Source organism: Echiichthys vipera, assembly GCF_963691815.1.
Source record: "Echiichthys vipera genome assembly, chromosome: 2".
Lineage (NCBI taxonomy): Eukaryota > Metazoa > Chordata > Actinopteri > Perciformes > Trachinidae > Echiichthys > Echiichthys vipera.
Window position 1 is genome coordinate 24,380,194 of NC_139827.1, and position 18,555 is coordinate 24,398,748.

Consider the following 18,555-nt stretch of genomic DNA (forward strand, 5'->3'; position numbering starts at 1 on the left):
ACTCTTTAGCTGAGAGGCAGTCCATACAAGTCGATTACCGAATGCACAGGAGTTCAGTTCAAGAAGGAAAGTACGTATAAATCTGATAATTGATTGCCTCGAATTATGTCACTTGAGTCACGGTTAGTTAGGGCTAAAGACTACAAGTGTCATGAGGAAATGTAACTTAGCAGTGACCAGGAAGTCCCATGTGTGTATAGTGCTTGATGTTTTGCATTATTTAAGGTTTTTATTATGAAACACACTTAAATTCAATTATACTGATGAATTCCTGAATTTTAATCAGATCCAAGTCTTACCCTATTATTATCCTAGTGATTATTTTGCAGATAAACCTAGTAAAGTTTGAGGGCTGAAACATATGGGTTTATGTGATTGTCAACACTGTCCATGTGCAACAGCACTTTGCTGAGCCTCGATTTAGCTTCAGTCGGTTATTCTAAAATCATTATTACCATTACAATATTTACAGAAATAATCAGTGATGGCAGGTGTTGGACTCATATTTATTGCCTGTGATTATTTTCTGTACAATCATACAATCAGGATTTTTATGACAAAAAACAGGCACTCAGAAACTCCATGAGTCAATAAAGTCCTGTTGTGCCCCCTGGTGGAGGTTTATGTAACTCCCAGGGCCCAGTGACGCATATCATGTCTCTTCTTTTATTTTATACATTTCTTTGTAAACTGACAAACTAATAATTCACATCTGCACAAAGATGTGCCTGAAGTCAGCTAAAGGGAATTAAAAAAAACAACAAAACAGCTGGCGTGCATCTTAAATCTAAGTCACAGGATCACTGACCACATGACTAAGTCCTTGCACGCTCTGCCTCCGGTCTGTGTATCAAGCCCTATTTGGAGCTGGTTCCTGGACGGGCTGCTCCTGGTTTGCCTTTACTTTCAGCTCCTTTAACCACACTCAGTGGCTTGTGGAGGGATAAGCTTGCCTTCTGGGTCACCTCGTGCTCAATCTTGTTCCTGATGGCAACCTCTAGACCCTTCAGGAAGCAGCAGAGGAGATCATGTTAAATTTAAGTGATCAGTCAAGCTCGCTAATGTCTTAACTGTTAGTCTGAGAGAAATGGACACTTTTTTGTCCTCACCTTCTTCAGCTTCTGTTGCTCAACCACTTGAGCCTTCTTAGGTGCAATGGTCCTCCCTTTAAAACGAAAAAATAAATAGAAATGTTGACATTTTCAAATGACCTTACTAACTAAAAACCAACAGTTTATCAAAATAAATAATAAACACATGCTTTGTCTGTCTAATTAGATATGCCTGAAATGTATTTTGTTACATAATGCAGAAATATATGGGGTTCCCTTTGTGTCAAGTTATATCTATGTGACTGAACACAACTCTGACTTGTACTTCTTGCACTCCCTGTCATTTGAAAGTTTTTCATGTCATCCTGATGCGTCCTCCTCTTTGTCATTTGTCTGTTGTTAGATGTCGACCACAGCGTTGTACTACGAAGCAAGTTTAACATACCCAGGATATAATTTGGTTATCTTGCTTCATTAACCCTAACATCTGCAGTCAAGCTTAGCGGTCACACAGCGGTGGTTATCCCCTTGATGAATCAACCCAATAATATGTGTTCACAGGGAAAGTGTTTTCAGCATATGGCCAATCACAAACATGGACTGGTCTACTGGCAGGAGAGCAAAGAGTAAACTATAATTAATTAGACAAATATGCAGAAAAGTTCAACACATAATCCAGGTAAAAAGTAAAATAGTTGCAGCTGCTAAATGCAGAAAAGAAAGCTGACACATTTTTAAAAATACCACTGTATAATGGAAAAAAGCATGCACAGCTACAAATGGAACCGCGTATTGGTGCACTTTAAATGTCCAGGAACTCTTCTTAAATACTACGAAAAATCAAACACATCTACAGCCGAAACATATTTGTTTTTGAGCATTCAAATAAGGAAATTATTATTATTTTTTGTCTTGTTATTAATAGTGTCATAAATGCATAAATAAATGTAAAAATGAATACAGGAATAAATAAACGCATACATAATTCCAGAAATAAATGAATGAGTAAATAAATGTGTAAATAAATAAAATAATAAATGCATGAATACATTAAATAATAAATAAATGATTTAGGCTTATTTCTACATTTTTGTTCACCTTTAATTGTTTATTTTCAGCATTTTTTTATTCGTGTAATTCTGCATTTATTTATGTTTTCCTGTATGTATTTATACATTTATTTATTTATTACTGCATTTATTTATGTAAGTCATGTTTAGTCCTCCACACTAGGTCTACCTGTCTATCAGAGCATCTAGCTTAGTAAACTGTGCTGTCAGACAGGTAACTGATTGTATAATTAGACCGGAACATATTAATCTGAACTCCTGTGACTAAATCTGGGTCAGACCTCTCTATTTAACAACGTGCGCCGCTGTTTGGCTAATAAATAGTCTAATAACAGTCTAATAAGTAGTCCCCGCGCCTTCTACAGCAGCCTATCAGAAAACATGAGATAGTGTGGATTCATACCTCCTTTCTTCGGGCCTTTGGGTTTGCTTTGTTGGTGTTTTTTAGAGGCTCCGGGCCGCTGCGTTTTAAACTTCTTTGAACCCTGAGCCATCTTTGCTAACCGGAAATACACAACGTGCAGCTCTTCTTCTTCTTCTTCTTCTTCTCCTTCTTCTTCGTTGTTTTTCTTTTTTGCCGAATGCAACACCAACTCACTGGTACCAATACTGCCGCCTACTGTACCGGGGTGTGGCGCACAGGATCTGGTTTTACATTGGTCTTTGAAAGTCAAATGCAATAAAGTTAATTAAAAGAAAAAAGAACCAGCAGAACTGCTTATATTATATTCAACAATCCGGTGTATACCATACATGTATGTACTATATTACTCCCTGTTTATTACCCTCACTTTATCTCCATCTGCATCTCTTTCAAATCACGCTCTGGTCCAGCATCTCTCCCCCTTGTCAGGAAGGATAAGTTTGAAAACTTATCCTTCCTGACACCTTCATCTGTCTTTTTCCTTCTTTGTTGCATTGCTGCCTGCAGGAGTCTCAGTGACAGGCCAAAATATAACAGACAAAAACAACTCATTTGTTTCACTGTGGTTTTATTATTTTTACTGTATTGATGTGAAAGAGAAATCTCTTAAGTCATGACTGCACTTTACAGCATTATATTCATATACATATATATTTAAAAAATCCAGTTTTTGAACCATTTCCACATGATACAAAATAAACCCAGATCAAGTGATTATCAATAACAACAATAACATACTTGCACTTAAAGAGGCCATCTGAACAACACTCCTTCCATGATGGTAACTGCAGGCCATACTAATCATTGAGAATAATACACAAACACTTGCTCTGATGAATTAAATCAATGTGGAAAATATGTGGCGAGCAGCGCTGAATTTTGGCACCTGATTATTAGCCGTGTTTGGGCGTCTCCAGGCGAGGTTGGTTGAAAATCTTTTCAAACACTGCTGCTGCTTCACAAGCGTAATGCAGTAACAACCAGCTGCAACCCAGAATAACGCACTAGCCTGAACCTCAGCTACTCTGGCAAACTAAAAGCACAGCCACAAATTATTTGTCACGATGGGTTTAGGATACAAGCATTAGTGAGATGTGGAGAAGTTTAGACCAGATATTTTATCTGCTTTGCCTGGCACGTTAAGTGCATGTGTTCGTGCATTTCGGTGTTTGAGTCCGTGTAGGCAGACAGAGAGGTAGTGTGTATGGTTGAGGAGGCCTCCCCAGTATGGTGTACTAATGGCCTAGTCACAAGGAATCACAATGTCATGAAATAAAACAACAAACCACAGCCAAACACTTATAATCATGATGTACAGAAAAAACAAAAAAATCTTGTACCTCTTAAAGATATAGAAAGAAAAAATAAGTGGCTGGTCTGACGGTCACAAAATTGCTACATATGTCTGGAACATTGTCTCAATTTGCCCCCAAACACGTGATGTCTTACTGTACAAAACCAAAGAAAGAAAATTCAAATGCACAAGTGTCTTTTACACTCATGTGTGACCTAACAGCATCTTTGTGAGTTGAGGTTTGATGGGTGGACAGAGGACAAACGAAGAGTAGAAAAATGAAAGCGAAGGAAGAAGTGAGCTTATATTACAGCATGATATGGACAATGACACTATAAGCGCTGCGGCTAGTTTTATTATTGACATTAAGCTTTGTTCTTAAAAGTGTCTTTTTTCTGGACCTCTCAGTGGTCCTGTTGAGTGTGAGGTTGTGTATTTTTCACCGGGTTCAATGAATGAAGTGAATCCACAAGGGCTGTGTGGGACGTCAGGAGTTAAGAAGGAAGCATATTATGTGGCCAGACCTCTGTCTCACCAAAGCTCTTCTCCAGATATCCGCAGGCTTGATGAGACGGTGGTCAGGCTACATAATAACTAAAAGAAACCAGGGTCATGATGCCAGCTCAAATCAGCGAGCTGCGTTGGTGCTGCACCTGTAAGGCAGTGAGCAGTCTGGCCTTGTGACATTCAGTGCAATGAGGCGGTGTGTGTCACATCTGGGACTTTTCGATGGAGCCTCTTAGAACAACAAGGCATTGCAGGTTCACTGGCCAGGTGACAGAACGGCAAGAACTCAGCTACACACTAACACCTTTCATACAATAACTGTTTACTGTTTATGGGTAAGTATTAGCTCACTGCCTGGTTTTAAAGGTCCCATACTCTGCTCATTTTCAGGTTCATAATTTTGTATTTTGGGTTTCTACTAAAATAGGTTAAAAAACACATTCTCTATCCTGTCTGTTTGAATATACCTGTATTCACTCTGTCTGAAGCGCTCCGTTTTAGCGCCTGTCTCTTTAAGACCCCCTCCTGAAGAAGCCCTCTGCTCTAATTGGTCAGTGTTTCTGGGTCTTCCAGATCGGTGCTTTCTGCACCATCACTGCAGCCGGGGAATAACTGTAACAGCACTGTAGCAGCACTTTCTACCGATATAAAGTATAGTTGCGAGATCACAACTATACAGAAGTCCTGACGGCTCGTTTAAAGACTACACTTCTGAATACAGGCTGTGTGCATTTCTCTGTGGACTGAATGTTTGGATACCCCACAGTATTTATACAGCACCTCAACCTGCTTTGAAATCGAAAAATACATGTAAATCTCACTTTTTACAATATGGGACCTTTAAAACTGATGGCAGCAATGTTATTTTTAAACGAGTCAATAAGGGTGCATGATGTAGTAAAATAGCAGATATTTACATTTGGCATTTTTGCTCCAAAAGTACTTCAGTAATTATTTTATCCAAATAGTCACTGATTATGTTTCTGTTAATCTAAAATTTGAGCACTAGACAAATCAGATTATTCAAAAGATGGCATTCCCCGTTTTGAAAATTGCTGCTCTACAACAACTTTTCTGCCATCTTCAAGATCAAGATAAACTCACAGCTGACAGGGCTGGAAATCGAAATTATTGAGAGAACTGTTTGTGTAGCCTTGTCCTAAATGTCTACCTGTCCTCAACCGCCCATGGCCCCGATATCATGCAGGAGCCTCATGGAAGTGAGTCTGGAGCAAAACAGGATCTCAGTTATGAGGAGGTATTAATCCAAAGAGGCCAAACACATTCTGAACAGAGCACAAAGGCAAGAAGTGACCGAGTGTCTGAAACGGGTTCAGACAAAAGCAAGTTAAAGGAGCAGAACTCAACATTCAGAGCATTAATATTTCAGCAAACAAATATCTGCCCGTATTTCGAGTACAGCTCCTTTAAATATTACATTCTGCTTGTTTGTGGCATTGCGTTACGTGTCGCAGAGCTCTCTGCAGTCGGATGCTGCAGTGTGGATAAAATCCCACCAAATCTTAAAGGAATAGTTCACCTCAAAATAAAGACATGAAGTCCTCTACGGCTCATCCTCACATCAAGTTTTTGATTGTCTCTGAAATATTTATGGCCACCGCAGTCGTCCTCTTAGACTTCTGAGTAACTGCAAGTAAAACCATGTTTTTAAGGATCTACAAAGTTAAATAAAATAAATGCCTTTGTTTCTCTGAACACTTTTAAATACCTGCATAATGTCACAACCGTGGGTATTTAAACCTACGTTACATTTTTTTTTTTTAGCACTGGGGGGCAGCGCAAGAAGGTGTAAACACAACTTTGACATATTACAACCGTATAAAGAAAACTGTGTAAATGTCCAGCGCAAACATGGTGGATACTATTTGTGAGTAGGGTAGGCATTCACACGAATGGTCCATTAGCATAAGTACGCGGAATATTTCCATATCAGACACCGCGTCCTGCCCCATATGTCCTATTGAGGTCCTGCTTTCAGAGATCCATAAAGGAAAGTTGATCATTTTAACAGCGTCAGCAGCAGAGTTAAGGGATCTGCTAAAGCAGAGGAAAGAGAAAATTATAAGTGCTAATATTGAGGTTGTACTGTGGCTGAAATAAAGAACTGGTCGCCACCGCAAGATAATCGATGACTGCTACGGGAGGGGATCAAATATTTTGAGTCGCTTTGCAGTTTGAGATGTTCATATTGATACGAGTCAAACAGCATCATGTCAGCATAATGATGAAATGTAATTTATATTTATATTATAACAGCCAACTAACTGCACATGACTCCTCCTTACTGGACTACTCGAAAACTGTTTTCGCACCCAACAGAAAATTCTTAATACGAGAAAATTGGCTAATGCGGCAAATACCCCTAAATCACTCGTACAGGCCACTTAAGAACGGATCTGAGCAACACGTTTCACAGTGCATGTAGTCATTTTTTTCCTAATAACTACAAAATATAGAGCTTTAAGTTCAATATTTAGCTTATTTGTGTTGTAATTGTTATAAAATAATTAAGGATGAGCCTTACTTTAACAATAATAACAAGAAGAAGCTATACAAGTATTTTTTGGTTGCACTAAACCCTAGTTAAGTCTTGACTAGGGCTGGGTACCGAACTCCTATATTTTTAGGCACGACCTAATTGCCACCAAAGCCCGGTCATTCATTAACAAACTTCAACACCTAAAGAATAATAACATCAGTGTCAGTGAGCCATTAAGCATGATTTAATAATGCCAATGGTTATCTAACGTTGCACATCGTAAAAGGCAAGCCTGAAAAACACAATGTTAAGCGCAGAGGCGGGCCTCACGTGTGTGTTTGTGTGTGTGTTGAGAGGCTTGACTACAGTGTGCAAGCGTAAAGGAACTACAAAATAAGTAATTTGTAATGTTGTAATTTCTTCTTGTTAAAAATGATTTTTATAAAATTGGTGGCGTTCAAGAACCAGTATCGAAGTCAAAGCACTGGTATCTAACAATCTTGAACGATATCCAGCCCCGGTCTAGACTGACATGCAAGTGAGCAGATGACCAAACCTTCATTTGGGGTGAACTATTCCTTTAATGGTGATGCCTGTATTACAGAAATACACAGCATAACAGACTTCTGAGATCACATCAAAAGCTATTATGGCAAAAATGACACAATTTCCTCCTTTTTTTGTTGGTTTTTCATTTTTACAGAGCGCCCTGTGCAGTATGGTGAATGTTTGTATGGTGCTGAAATAAGTACGGTTACATATAAATAAGAACATTATGAGAATACATGTGTGGTATGATACAGTACAATTGGGAATAGCAACATAGAAACAAGGAGTGAGGTATAAACACAGACGTGTATTGTCATAGGCTTCAGCTGACTAACGAGGGACAATCAAGGAATTTAAAATTTTGCCGCACAGCAAAAACGTGACTAAAATCTGGAAAACTAATTAGCTATAAATGGATTATTCTTCTACAAAAGGTTTCTATGCGAAACAAAATAAAATAAAATGTTAATATAACATTTTTGTTGTCAAATTTAATTTCAAATAACCACCTTTTTGGTTAAAATAGCAGTACCTTTTACTAGCAGGGGTTAGTTTTCTACATATGTACACACTACCAGCAAGAATATGTATATTTACAAGTAGGTAGAAGCATTTTAGAAACCATGGCTGATAAAAAAAAAACACTATTTTGAAATTTAAAAAAACTTTGTTTGTGGTTAAAGAAGCCATGAAAAATTGCCTTATAGCTTTTTTGCCACATGGAATTTAGGGCGCATTCACACTGTCCTTCCGCACCGGCCCAAAACAGGTTTTTCGGGTCAAGCCTAGTGCGTTTGAGCAGTGTGAGTGCAACCGCTCCGCACATAACTGCGGCCAGCTGGCCGTCCACGGCCCGTCTGAGAGAGGTGGGCTTTTGTAGAGCGCGTTTGCACATGTACGAGCGCGCGCACGTGTACGAGCACGAGGCCTACGACGGTTCTGACGTAATTTATGTGCGCCTGTTCGGACATAGAAAATAGAAGGACGGACCATGCGCGGACTTTTAACAACAACAACAATGGCGGTGAAAGGTTCCCGTTGGTGTGGTGCGGAGGTGGAGTGTTTACTGCAGATTTGGTCGGATGAAAATATTCAAAAACAGTCGGACAAGACGCACAAAAACTCTGAGGTCTATGGAAAGATTTGTAAACAAAGCAGACATTGCGATGATGAGAATCAATGCGTGTGACGTGTTACGGCGTGATGACGTATGGACAGAAATAAGCATTTGCGCGAGGCCCAGGCAGTGTGAGTACAAACGGGCCTGGGGCGCGGGGGGAGAGGGAGGGGGGGACAAGTACCCTAAAGCCCAGGCCGCGGTGCGGAAGGACAGTGTGAGTGCGCCCTTATTGGATTGAGTCCAGCTGAGCACTATTCATTGCTGCAGAAGCCATTTAAAAAGGAAAAGAGGCAAGAGACAAAGATGAGATGGAAAACTTGGGAACGGGTGGAATGGAAAGACAACAGAAAACAAAGAGGGACGTAAAAGAAAGGGGAGACTGCACGTGCGTCTGCTTGACTCCCTGCAGTGAATGTGAAGGTGAGTAAGAGACTGAAGAACATTTTTTCTTCTGTGTGCACCACTGACATGTAACGGTGACTGTGCGTTGGCGAAAATTAAATGAAACCACAACAATGACTGTGTCTGTGTGTGTGTGTGTGTGTGTGTGTGTGTGTGTGTGTGTTCTGTGATGAAATGAGAGTGTCTTCGAGTGTGTGACGTTAAGGTGCAGTGGTGCACACGGACCAGTGGGTGGGGCTGAGTGGCTCTAGAGGGCGGTGAGGCGACCGGTAAGCGCCGCCTGTAGCTCAGAGGGGAGGAAGACTCCCAGCTCTGTGATGATGCCTCCCGTGATGAGCTGGTGAGGGGTCACGTCAAACGCGGGGTTCCACACCTCGATACCTGCAGTAAACAGTGAGGAACGAGTGACAAGGTTAAAAAACAAAGCTGCTGATGTTTGAGATCGGTGGTACCTAACCTTTTTTTGGTGTTTTTTTCCAATACGTCAATACGTCTTTGGTGACACTGACATTTATTTCAACCATTTATTTTAGCTTTTAACCATTTATCCATTCATTTTAGCCAACAGACCATTACTTAAAGCTAACAATTTTAACTTTTTATCCGTTACTTAAAGCTAACAATTTTAACTTTTTATCCATTACTTTAAGCTAACAATTTTTACTTTTTATCCGTTACTTAAAGCTAACAATTTTAACTTTTTATCTATTACTTAAAGCTAACAATTTTAACTTTTTATCCATTACTTATAGCTAACAATTTTAACTTTTTATCCGTTACTTATAGCTAACAATTTTAACTTTTTATCCGTTACTTAAAGCTAACAATTTTAACTTTTTACCCATTACTTAAAGCTAACAATTTTAACTTTTTATCCATTACTTTAAGCTAACAATTTTTACTTTTTATCCGTTACTTAAAGCTAACAATTTTAACTTTTTATCTATTACTTAAAGCTAACAATTTTAACTTTTTATCCATTACTTATAGCTAACAATTTTAACTTTTTATCCATTACTTTAAGCTAACAATTTCAACTTTTTATCCATTACTTTAAGCTAACAATTTTTACTTTTTATCCGTTACTTAAAGCTAACAATTTTAACTTTTTATCTATTACTTAAAGCTAACAATTTTAACTTTTTATCCATTACTTATAGCTAACAATTTTAACTTTTTATCCGTTACTTATAGCTAACAATTTTTACTTTTTATCCGTTACTTAAAGCTAACAATTTTAACTTTTTATCCATTACTTATAGCTAACAATTTTAACTTTTTATCCGTTACTTATAGCTAACAATTTTAACTTTTTATCCGTTACTTAAAGCTAACAATTTTAACTTTTTACCCATTACTTAAAGCTAACAATTTTAACTTTTTATCCATTACTTTAAGCTAACAATTTTTACTTTTTATCCGTTACTTAAAGCTAACAATTTTAACTTTTTATCTATTACTTAAAGCTAACAATTTTAACTTTTTATCCATTACTTATAGCTAACAATTTTAACTTTTTATCCATTACTTTAAGCTAACAATTTCAACTTTTTATCCATTACTTTAAGCTAACAATTTTTACTTTTTATCCGTTACTTAAAGCTAACAATTTTAACTTTTTATCTATTACTTAAAGCTAACAATTTTAACTTTTTATCCATTACTTATAGCTAACAATTTTAACTTTTTATCCGTTACTTATAGCTAACAATTTTAACTTTTTATCCATTACTTATAGCTAACAATTTTAACTTTTTATCCGTTACTTAAAGCTAACAATTTTAACTTTTTACCCATTACTTAAAGCTAACAATTTTAACTTTTTATCCATTACTTTAAGCTAATAATTTTAACTATTTATCCGTTACTTATAGCTAACAATTTTAACTTTTTATCTATTACTTAAAGCTAACAATTTTAACTTTTTATCTATTACTTAAAGCTAACAATTTTAACTTTTTATCCATTACTTTAAGCTAACAATTTCAACTTTTTATCTGTATCCATTAATATTTAATTTGTTCTTTTAAGAATCCTTTTCATCATTTTCTAAAACAGCTGGGCACTGTAGTTTTTCATTTTGGGAGGAGTAAATAGTGCATTTGTTGGGGGCCGCTTTCAGATACAGATGAATGCACATTTGGTGTACGTGGGATTGAGTCTAAATAAACTACAGTACCATTGTTTATGGTAAAGCCACTATGTGTCTTATTAATTTGATTTTAATAGTTTTTGGACAAATAGGGCTCCATGGCATAGAGGAATACCCTGTAACAGGCTTTGGCTACACAGGCAATACTTGTTAGTAAAATCAGTTCATTGCTGATCTTTTAATGAGATTTGTTGACAGAAGAAAAAGGTAAAATAATGACCTTATTAAAATAAAATAAACTTTTTAGCATTTATAGCAAATGCAGTTAACAAGAAGGACCAAAGAGGGTGAGAGGAAAGTTAAAGAGAAAGGGAATCTTAGCGTACAAGCACACATCCGCCTCTCCGGGGGCAAGTGCTTTAATTACTGTGATGTCACAGAGCACCTCTTTGTTCTGGCAACGTAATTAGAGATCAAATTGAGTGCTAACAAACTCACCTTTAACACACTTTAAATGTCTGTTCTTATGGACTCAAAGAATTTGACACATAGGTCTCGAAGGGCTCAGGGCGTTCCCAAAAACGATTGAGGGCGACTTAAGGGCCGTCCACCCCAAAAACTAAAATGATAACGACAACTATCACGACGTGAGCTTTCACACTGATGAGCAAAAACGTTGACCACAGTGGCTCCGTGCACACGCAGCGCACTGCTGCTGTAGCTTTTATCTGTCATTATTGTCATGAATATATATGAGAGAGATGGGCGGAGAGGTTTTATATTATATTTATTATATAATTATATTGTTGACGTTACAGTTGTGGTGTTGACTTCACCCTTTGCATGAGTTAGAAGGATTTTGAAAAAAACTTTATATTTATAGTTACCCGTCTTGGTGTGGACAGCTCTTCGCCCACAATTAAATGCATTCAAATGTTAAAAACATTGACCGGGGACTCCCTGATGGTTTAAGGCGCAGACCATGAACTGCAACATATCTGGTTGGAATCTGACCTAGGACCTTTGCTGTACGTCATTCTCCATCTCTCTAACCCCCCATTTCCTGTCATCACTCTACTGTCACTGTCCAATAAAGGATAAAAAAATCCCCCAAAACACAGAGAGCTTTCAAGAACAAACTTGCAAGCAAACAGCACCGCAGACTTTGGGAAATCAGAGCCCAACACTTAACTGGCCACAAATATGCCTCTGCCCCCCTTTCTTCATAAAGTATTTTTGCACCCTCTTTCACTCTGGCACTTGCTGCGAGTGACGTCAATTAAAGTCTGTGAGGGTTCAGTGCTTAGGGCTCAGGGCAGACATTGGAACTGGGCCACGCTCATCCATCTCTCCAAGCCTGAATGTTTTCCCATTGCCCTCAGTCCTCTGACCTCACTGTTCGTACTCGTTTTTAACATTCAAAGTGAAATTCTGGTACAAAATCATCCCATGGTCTTTTATCGTGCTTTCATAAATCAAATAAACTATCAAGGCAGATTTTTCCGTGTAACAACTATTAACAGAGAAATCAACACTGATTAGCTCGGGGCAGTACGGTGAAGGCATTAAAACGTCTTTTTTAATCACTAATATTGCTCAAAATAACACCAAACCTCTGCAGCAGCATGATAAGAGTCCTCACACACAAAACGAAGCATCAATGAGCTCCTTTCCTTTGGATTGACTTTGGTAATCAACTTGAATGGTCTTTACTACGAGAGGAGCTGGTACAGGGGCCCGTTGGTAAGTCTTTCAAAACACTCCTTTAACAAACTCTGGGTTAGCCAACTACATTGTTGGTGCTTCGTTTTATGTGTAGGGATTCTTCAGCAGAGGTTTGGTGTTATTTTGATTAATATTAGTGTTTAAAAAAGATGTTTTAATGCCTTCACCATACAGCCCCGAGCTAATCAAGTGTTAGCCACGTCTGATACTCTCGGGGATTTCTCCGTTAATAGTTGTTACACAAAACAAACTGTCTTGATGGCATATTTAAGCGCTAAAAAAAAGACCATGGGATGAGTTTAAGCTGGAATTACTGTTCCCCGGACAAAATAAAACCCCATCATTGCACACTTCTTACCCGGGGCAGCAATGGGGACTCCATTTATACTGGTGAGTTCCTCAGGGGGGCGCACTTCGATGATGATGTCCCTGCCGCTCTCCAGGCTCAGGTCGCATGATGTGCTGGGCGCAGCCACATAGAAGGGAATCCCGTGGTGCTTTGCGGCGATGGCCAGCTGGTATGTCCCCACCTTGTTGGCCGTGTCACCATTGGCAACCACTCTGTCTGCACCTACCACCACAGCTGAGAGCGGAGAACGCGATAGAAAGAAAGTTAGTGCTCAGAAAAGAGGGACACTCGAATAAAAAGGAGAAAGACGCCACACACACACACCTGTGATGTCCATTTCTCTCATGGTGAGGGCTGCCATGCTGTCCGTTATAAGTGTAGCAGGGATTCCCTCTGCTACCGCCTCATAAGCCGTCAGTCTGGATCCCTGGTTGTACGGCCTTGTCTCTGTGCAGTACACGCGCTTCAGCCTTGCCAGCGCGTGGAGGCTTCGCACTACACCTACACACAAACACAGAGTCATTATTAGTTACAGTGGCATAAATACGTCACCCTCTTTTCTCATTTGACACCAAGGCTCCAGTCATACCGAGTGCGGTCCCGTATCCAGCTGTGGCCAGCGAGCCGGTGTTGCAGTGCGTGAGGATGGTCACAGAGTCCCTCGGAACGCCAGAGAGGATGTGCTGGGCGCCGTAGTTTCCGATCTTCTTGTTGTCATTGACGTCACGCTCCAGCATGTCTTCGATCCAGGCAATTACACTGCAGGAGGGGGCCCACAAGAGGTGAGAATTGAGAAGAGGCTCCGTCTGCCACTGTGGGGTTAGTGTGTCCATCAAGTCTGCAGTTTACAATATGTCTTCATGTTGGTTAGTCCTGACTTCAGTTCCTCTATAGCTCCTTTCTCCATTCCTCTAATCCATAACCTTTTCCATAATGTTAATGTATCCCTCCTTCGCTCCTTCTACTGTAGCTGTATCAAATTCTTCCTCATGCGTCAAGCATCGATCCAGCTTTTTATTCCGTATACAGACACTGATCCCTCAACCCAAGGAGTGCACCGATATCGATTCTTGCTCCGAGCCCCCCCCCCAATTTAAAATCTGCATGGAACTTATTTAAATCATTGTCGTGTGATCGAATATTAGGCCATGACGGATTGTTAAGGCGCGGCGTCGAAAGCCAGCTGAAATTGAACGACTGTAACTGATATCAGAAACACTGGCTTCTATAACGACGTTAAATGTGGATCGGTCACATCTGGCCGATACAAGATCCATTTCATAAAGGTCAGTATTTGAGCAGATATTCATTTGGCGTACTGGATCGGTGGTGTATTTTGGTGTATTGTCCAAACATGACAGCATCTATTGATGTACATACACTATGGATGCTATGTAACACCATATTCTCTCTCAGCCCTTCACACGTGTTCTGCTTCTTTCCTGCGTGTGCAGCTCTAAACTACGGCCCTGTTGATCAAATTAACACCGTAAAAATAACACTACTCGGGGCTTCTTTTTAATACTGACAATTAATCTGCAATGACATTTAGAATATACATGCTTCCCAGTTTTCACATTTTATGCAACCTGATAACTCTCACAACTTTCTAAAAAAGGCACCTGCAGCTGCTGTCAAACGAGAAACTCTTACAGCAAGGAAAGTTCAAATAACTTAAATTTAAAGTTGACTGACATAGCAGAGCGACCTATATACTCATTGTTTGCTGACAGTATACATTTGCCTTCAAGGTGTCCTGTTCGGTTATCTTGAAAACAAATAAAGTTCGCATACACTAAAGTTCACCGCTGTGTGTATCCTTGAGGCAAAAAGAAACGCGTTATCTTCTCATTTAACACTCGCAGTGTCATTTTTTTTGTTTGTTTGGAGCAAGCATTGTTAACATTTGTGTTTACTTGCAAATGGTCTTCTAGTCTGCTCAACTGCCACCAGTCTATCAGTGGAAATGGAAAAGTAGGGTGGGTTAAAGAATAAACCAATGATCAAGGCCCTTATTAACAGACTAGGGGGACTCATGGAAAACATTTGCAATGGGCCCAAAATGACCCCGTTTGTGACAATTTAAGACAAAACGTTACGAAATAAATTAGCAATTAAAGGATTCGTGATCATTTTCTTAAGTTTATGTAAAAACAATGCTCATAGTCTGTATGTGTCTGGCCCTGAAGAGATCCCAAAATCTACGGTCCTTGCTCTGTGTAAAAATGCATTTATCCAAAGCTATTATGAAGCTTCAGCAGCCTGAATGTAACTGGCATTATAACAGAGGGATATTGCTCAGGCATCAAAACAGACGGTTTTTGAATCGTGTTACAAAGCGGCGTAGTGAATAAATATGCAGCAATAATCTACTTTTAAATTCATTATGCACAGACACGGGACTTAGCTTATAAGTAACGATGTGTGTAACCCTAACCAAACCCTGTCTTTAACCTGAACCCTTCATAGCTTGCTAGCTGCGGACATAACTGTTGATACTTGTGCAGTAAGTTCATGCAGTCACGCTCAGTATCAACATGCCAGCAACCACCACTCATCAGCCGGGTATCCTCCTCCATAGTCACTGTCGTTTTTAGTGTAGTGACAGAAAGAGAGAGTAATGTTGTTGAACAACAGCAACTTATGAAGAGACACATTTGATCTGATAAAATACAACCTGATGAAGCCTCACGTTAGCTTTGGTTGAACTTTAAGAATCTATATTTTCTTTGAACAAAGATTGGGAGTTAGGAAAGGGTCTGTGAGTGTAATTGGAAAATATTTCTTTGAATCAGGGTTTAATTTAAATGACCCCAAACCATCGGACACAACAACGAGTTGGCAATCTCCAACCAGCCCACCTTTCTCTGAGCTGCTCTGAGTTCTTCTCCATGCTCTCGTTCTCAGCAAACTCCATCAGCTCGCGGGCGGCGCGGCCCATGTTGACGGCAGTGGGCCGAGCGGAGGTCAGGTGACACAGGGACTCCCTGATGAAGGTCACGGGGTCGTCACCCCCAGCGCCCGCCCGCAACTCCACAGCCAGGCTGAGACAGCCGACGATGGCGATGGCCGGGGCGCCCCGTACCTGTTAGAGAAGCGGGAACAGGAAAGTCAGAATCACATGATGCTCCTTGTCTTTGGTTTCTATGCCAACTTCCAACAGCTGTCTCCAAGTGGATTATTAATCTCTTTCCACCACAGAGATGTAAGTGGCTGATCACAGAGTCAAAAGTTGTTGCCCTGACAGAGTTGGACTGAAATGATATAATTGGTCTTGGGAGTCATTTATCTTTCTGCTATGACTCCATTATCATCAACCGCTGCTTATCTCTCACACACACACACACACACACACACACACACACACACACACACACACACACACACACACACACACACACACACACACACACACACACACACACACACACACACACACACACACACACACACACACACACACACACACACACACACACACACACACACACACACACACACACACGTGTGTCAGGGCTTCTGCTGTGGAGGGGAACCGAGCCAGAGGTGTCACCGAGTGCAGAGCAAGACCAAAACGCGAACAAAAACCCTGGCAAAGGTCATTAATAATTCATCAATAATCTCTCCCAAAGAAAGAGGAGGGGGGGGGGTGTTCATGCCTAGTGTGTCGCGCGTGCACATGATAAAATATATATACCAAAGACATATATATATATATTTATAAACCATAATATAAAAAGATGGCTGTGGGGGGTAGATGGCAGGTGTTGCGCGTGCATCCGAAACAAAAATACAGGCCGACAACGGGAGCACGGCGGCGAGCATACGGCAACACATGCACGCAGCTGTGGGAGCACAAAAGACCCGACAAAAACATGCACGACGGGAATAAATGCACAGACAGTGGAGCGTGCAGGTCGAGTGTGGAAGCGGAGGAGAAAAAAACCCTGAATGAGAAGAGCCGGAGAGAGAGAAAGAAAGAAAGATTCTCCGTACCTTCATGGACTTGATGGCCTCATAAGCGTCCTGCACCGAGCGGATCTCATCGTAAGAGGTCTGGTGTGGCAGCAGCAGCTGGTTAAGGATCTGCAGAGACCCGGCCCGGTAGCGGATCGCTTCCAGCGTCATGACCGAACTACGAGGCGGGATATTTGGGGAGAAATGACACGGATCGACCGGTTGCGGGGCGGGTGCGCGCACACGCACGCACTCTCTCGCTCTCACTCACACACACACACACACACACACACACACTCGTACACTTTCACTCTCTCTGTCTCTGAGCGGATACACGTTGAAGTGACCGCGGCCTGGCTGTCGGCAGTCCCGGGAGCCGTCGCAAAGTGAAGAAGCGGGAGGAGGAGGAGGTGCGGGAGGACAGAGAGGAGAAGGTCTGGTGTGATGTGCGGGAGGATAAATGGGGAGAGGAGTGAGCGAAGGGCTGCAAACCTTCACACACTCTGACAGAGAGGCAGGGAAGGCAGACACGGAACCACGTGCTCACCCGAGCAGGAAGCCCTCGCCTCTCTGTCCACGCCCACCAAAGTCTCGCGGGTTGTCCAATTTTCTGTTCTTGTGTGCAGCGAGTGAGCGCACCATCCCCCCTCTCTCTCCTTTCCCCCTTTTGTCAGGGGAAATTTCACATTCAAACACGTTATTAGCATAACACAAAGCCCCAAGCTTCTCCCCCAACAGCAGCAAGCATTGTCTGAAAGATATATATTTTTTTTTTATTGTTTCAACCCTTGTTTTTTGGCTTTACTTCCTCCCATCACTCACTGCTATATGGGTGAATAAATAGTATTCATCTCTATAAAAATCAACCAATGTTTTTCCAATTTCTTTGAAACCTGCTATGAAGAAAAGTATTGAAAGTGGATATTTGAGCGTGACAAGATACTGAAATGACCATGTATTATTGTTATTGCACCAATAAAGATAACATTTCATGTTAATACATACATACATATTGATATACATTTGTATAATGTATATCATACAATATTTCATACTAGGGACTCACAACACAAATGTGGACACTCTTTTCAGGGGTTTGGGTGGAAATGCTGGTTAGAAGGTCCTGCCAACACCAGTCACAGATAATTATATATATATAACTATTATTTTTATATATATATATATATATATATATATTTATTGTATATAAATAAACATATAATCTTTATTTGTATGAAATGCTGCTCAATGTGCTTCACATAAAACACAAATCAATAACACTTGTTTACCCTCATGTATGTGATTAAAAACTAAAAACACAAACTGAATTGGATCATCCTAGTTTTAAAACAATAACGGGCCATTAAACAAGTATGAGATAAAATAAATCGTTTAACTAAAATAAACATCAATTTGTTTTGAGCTGTTTCTTAAAACTATTGACAGACGTTTGTCTGATTTGTTTTTAATTTAAGTTTGTCCCCAAACTTTGGTGCAGAACTACAAAAAGTTGC

The 18,555-nt window shown here is 40.1% G+C and overlaps 2 protein-coding genes across 2 annotated transcripts; both read right to left on the minus strand.

The window, feature by feature from the left end:
• Positions 1–489: 489 nt before the first annotated feature.
• cUnh19orf53 (chromosome Un C19orf53 homolog) lies at positions 490–2,638 on the minus strand. The gene is made up of 3 exons (XM_083935239.1): positions 2,526–2,638; positions 1,110–1,165; positions 490–1,004 (listed from the first exon to the last, which is right to left on the minus strand). The coding sequence occupies exons 1-3, from the start codon at positions 2,614–2,616 to the stop codon at positions 858–860; spliced, it is 294 nt and encodes a 97-aa protein (XP_083791365.1). The 5' UTR covers positions 2,617–2,638; the 3' UTR covers positions 490–857.
• A 3,701-nt stretch (positions 2,639–6,339) lies between these two features.
• Positions 6,340–17,500, minus strand: mri1 (methylthioribose-1-phosphate isomerase 1). Its single transcript, XM_083929944.1, has 6 exons — positions 17,081–17,500; positions 15,946–16,169; positions 13,674–13,843; positions 13,409–13,585; positions 13,094–13,318; positions 6,340–9,299 (listed from the first exon to the last, which is right to left on the minus strand). Exons 1-6 carry the CDS (start codon positions 17,210–17,212, stop codon positions 9,166–9,168), a joined length of 1,062 nt encoding a protein of 353 aa, XP_083786070.1. The 5' UTR covers positions 17,213–17,500; the 3' UTR covers positions 6,340–9,165.
• Positions 17,501–18,555: the final 1,055 nt, after the last annotated feature.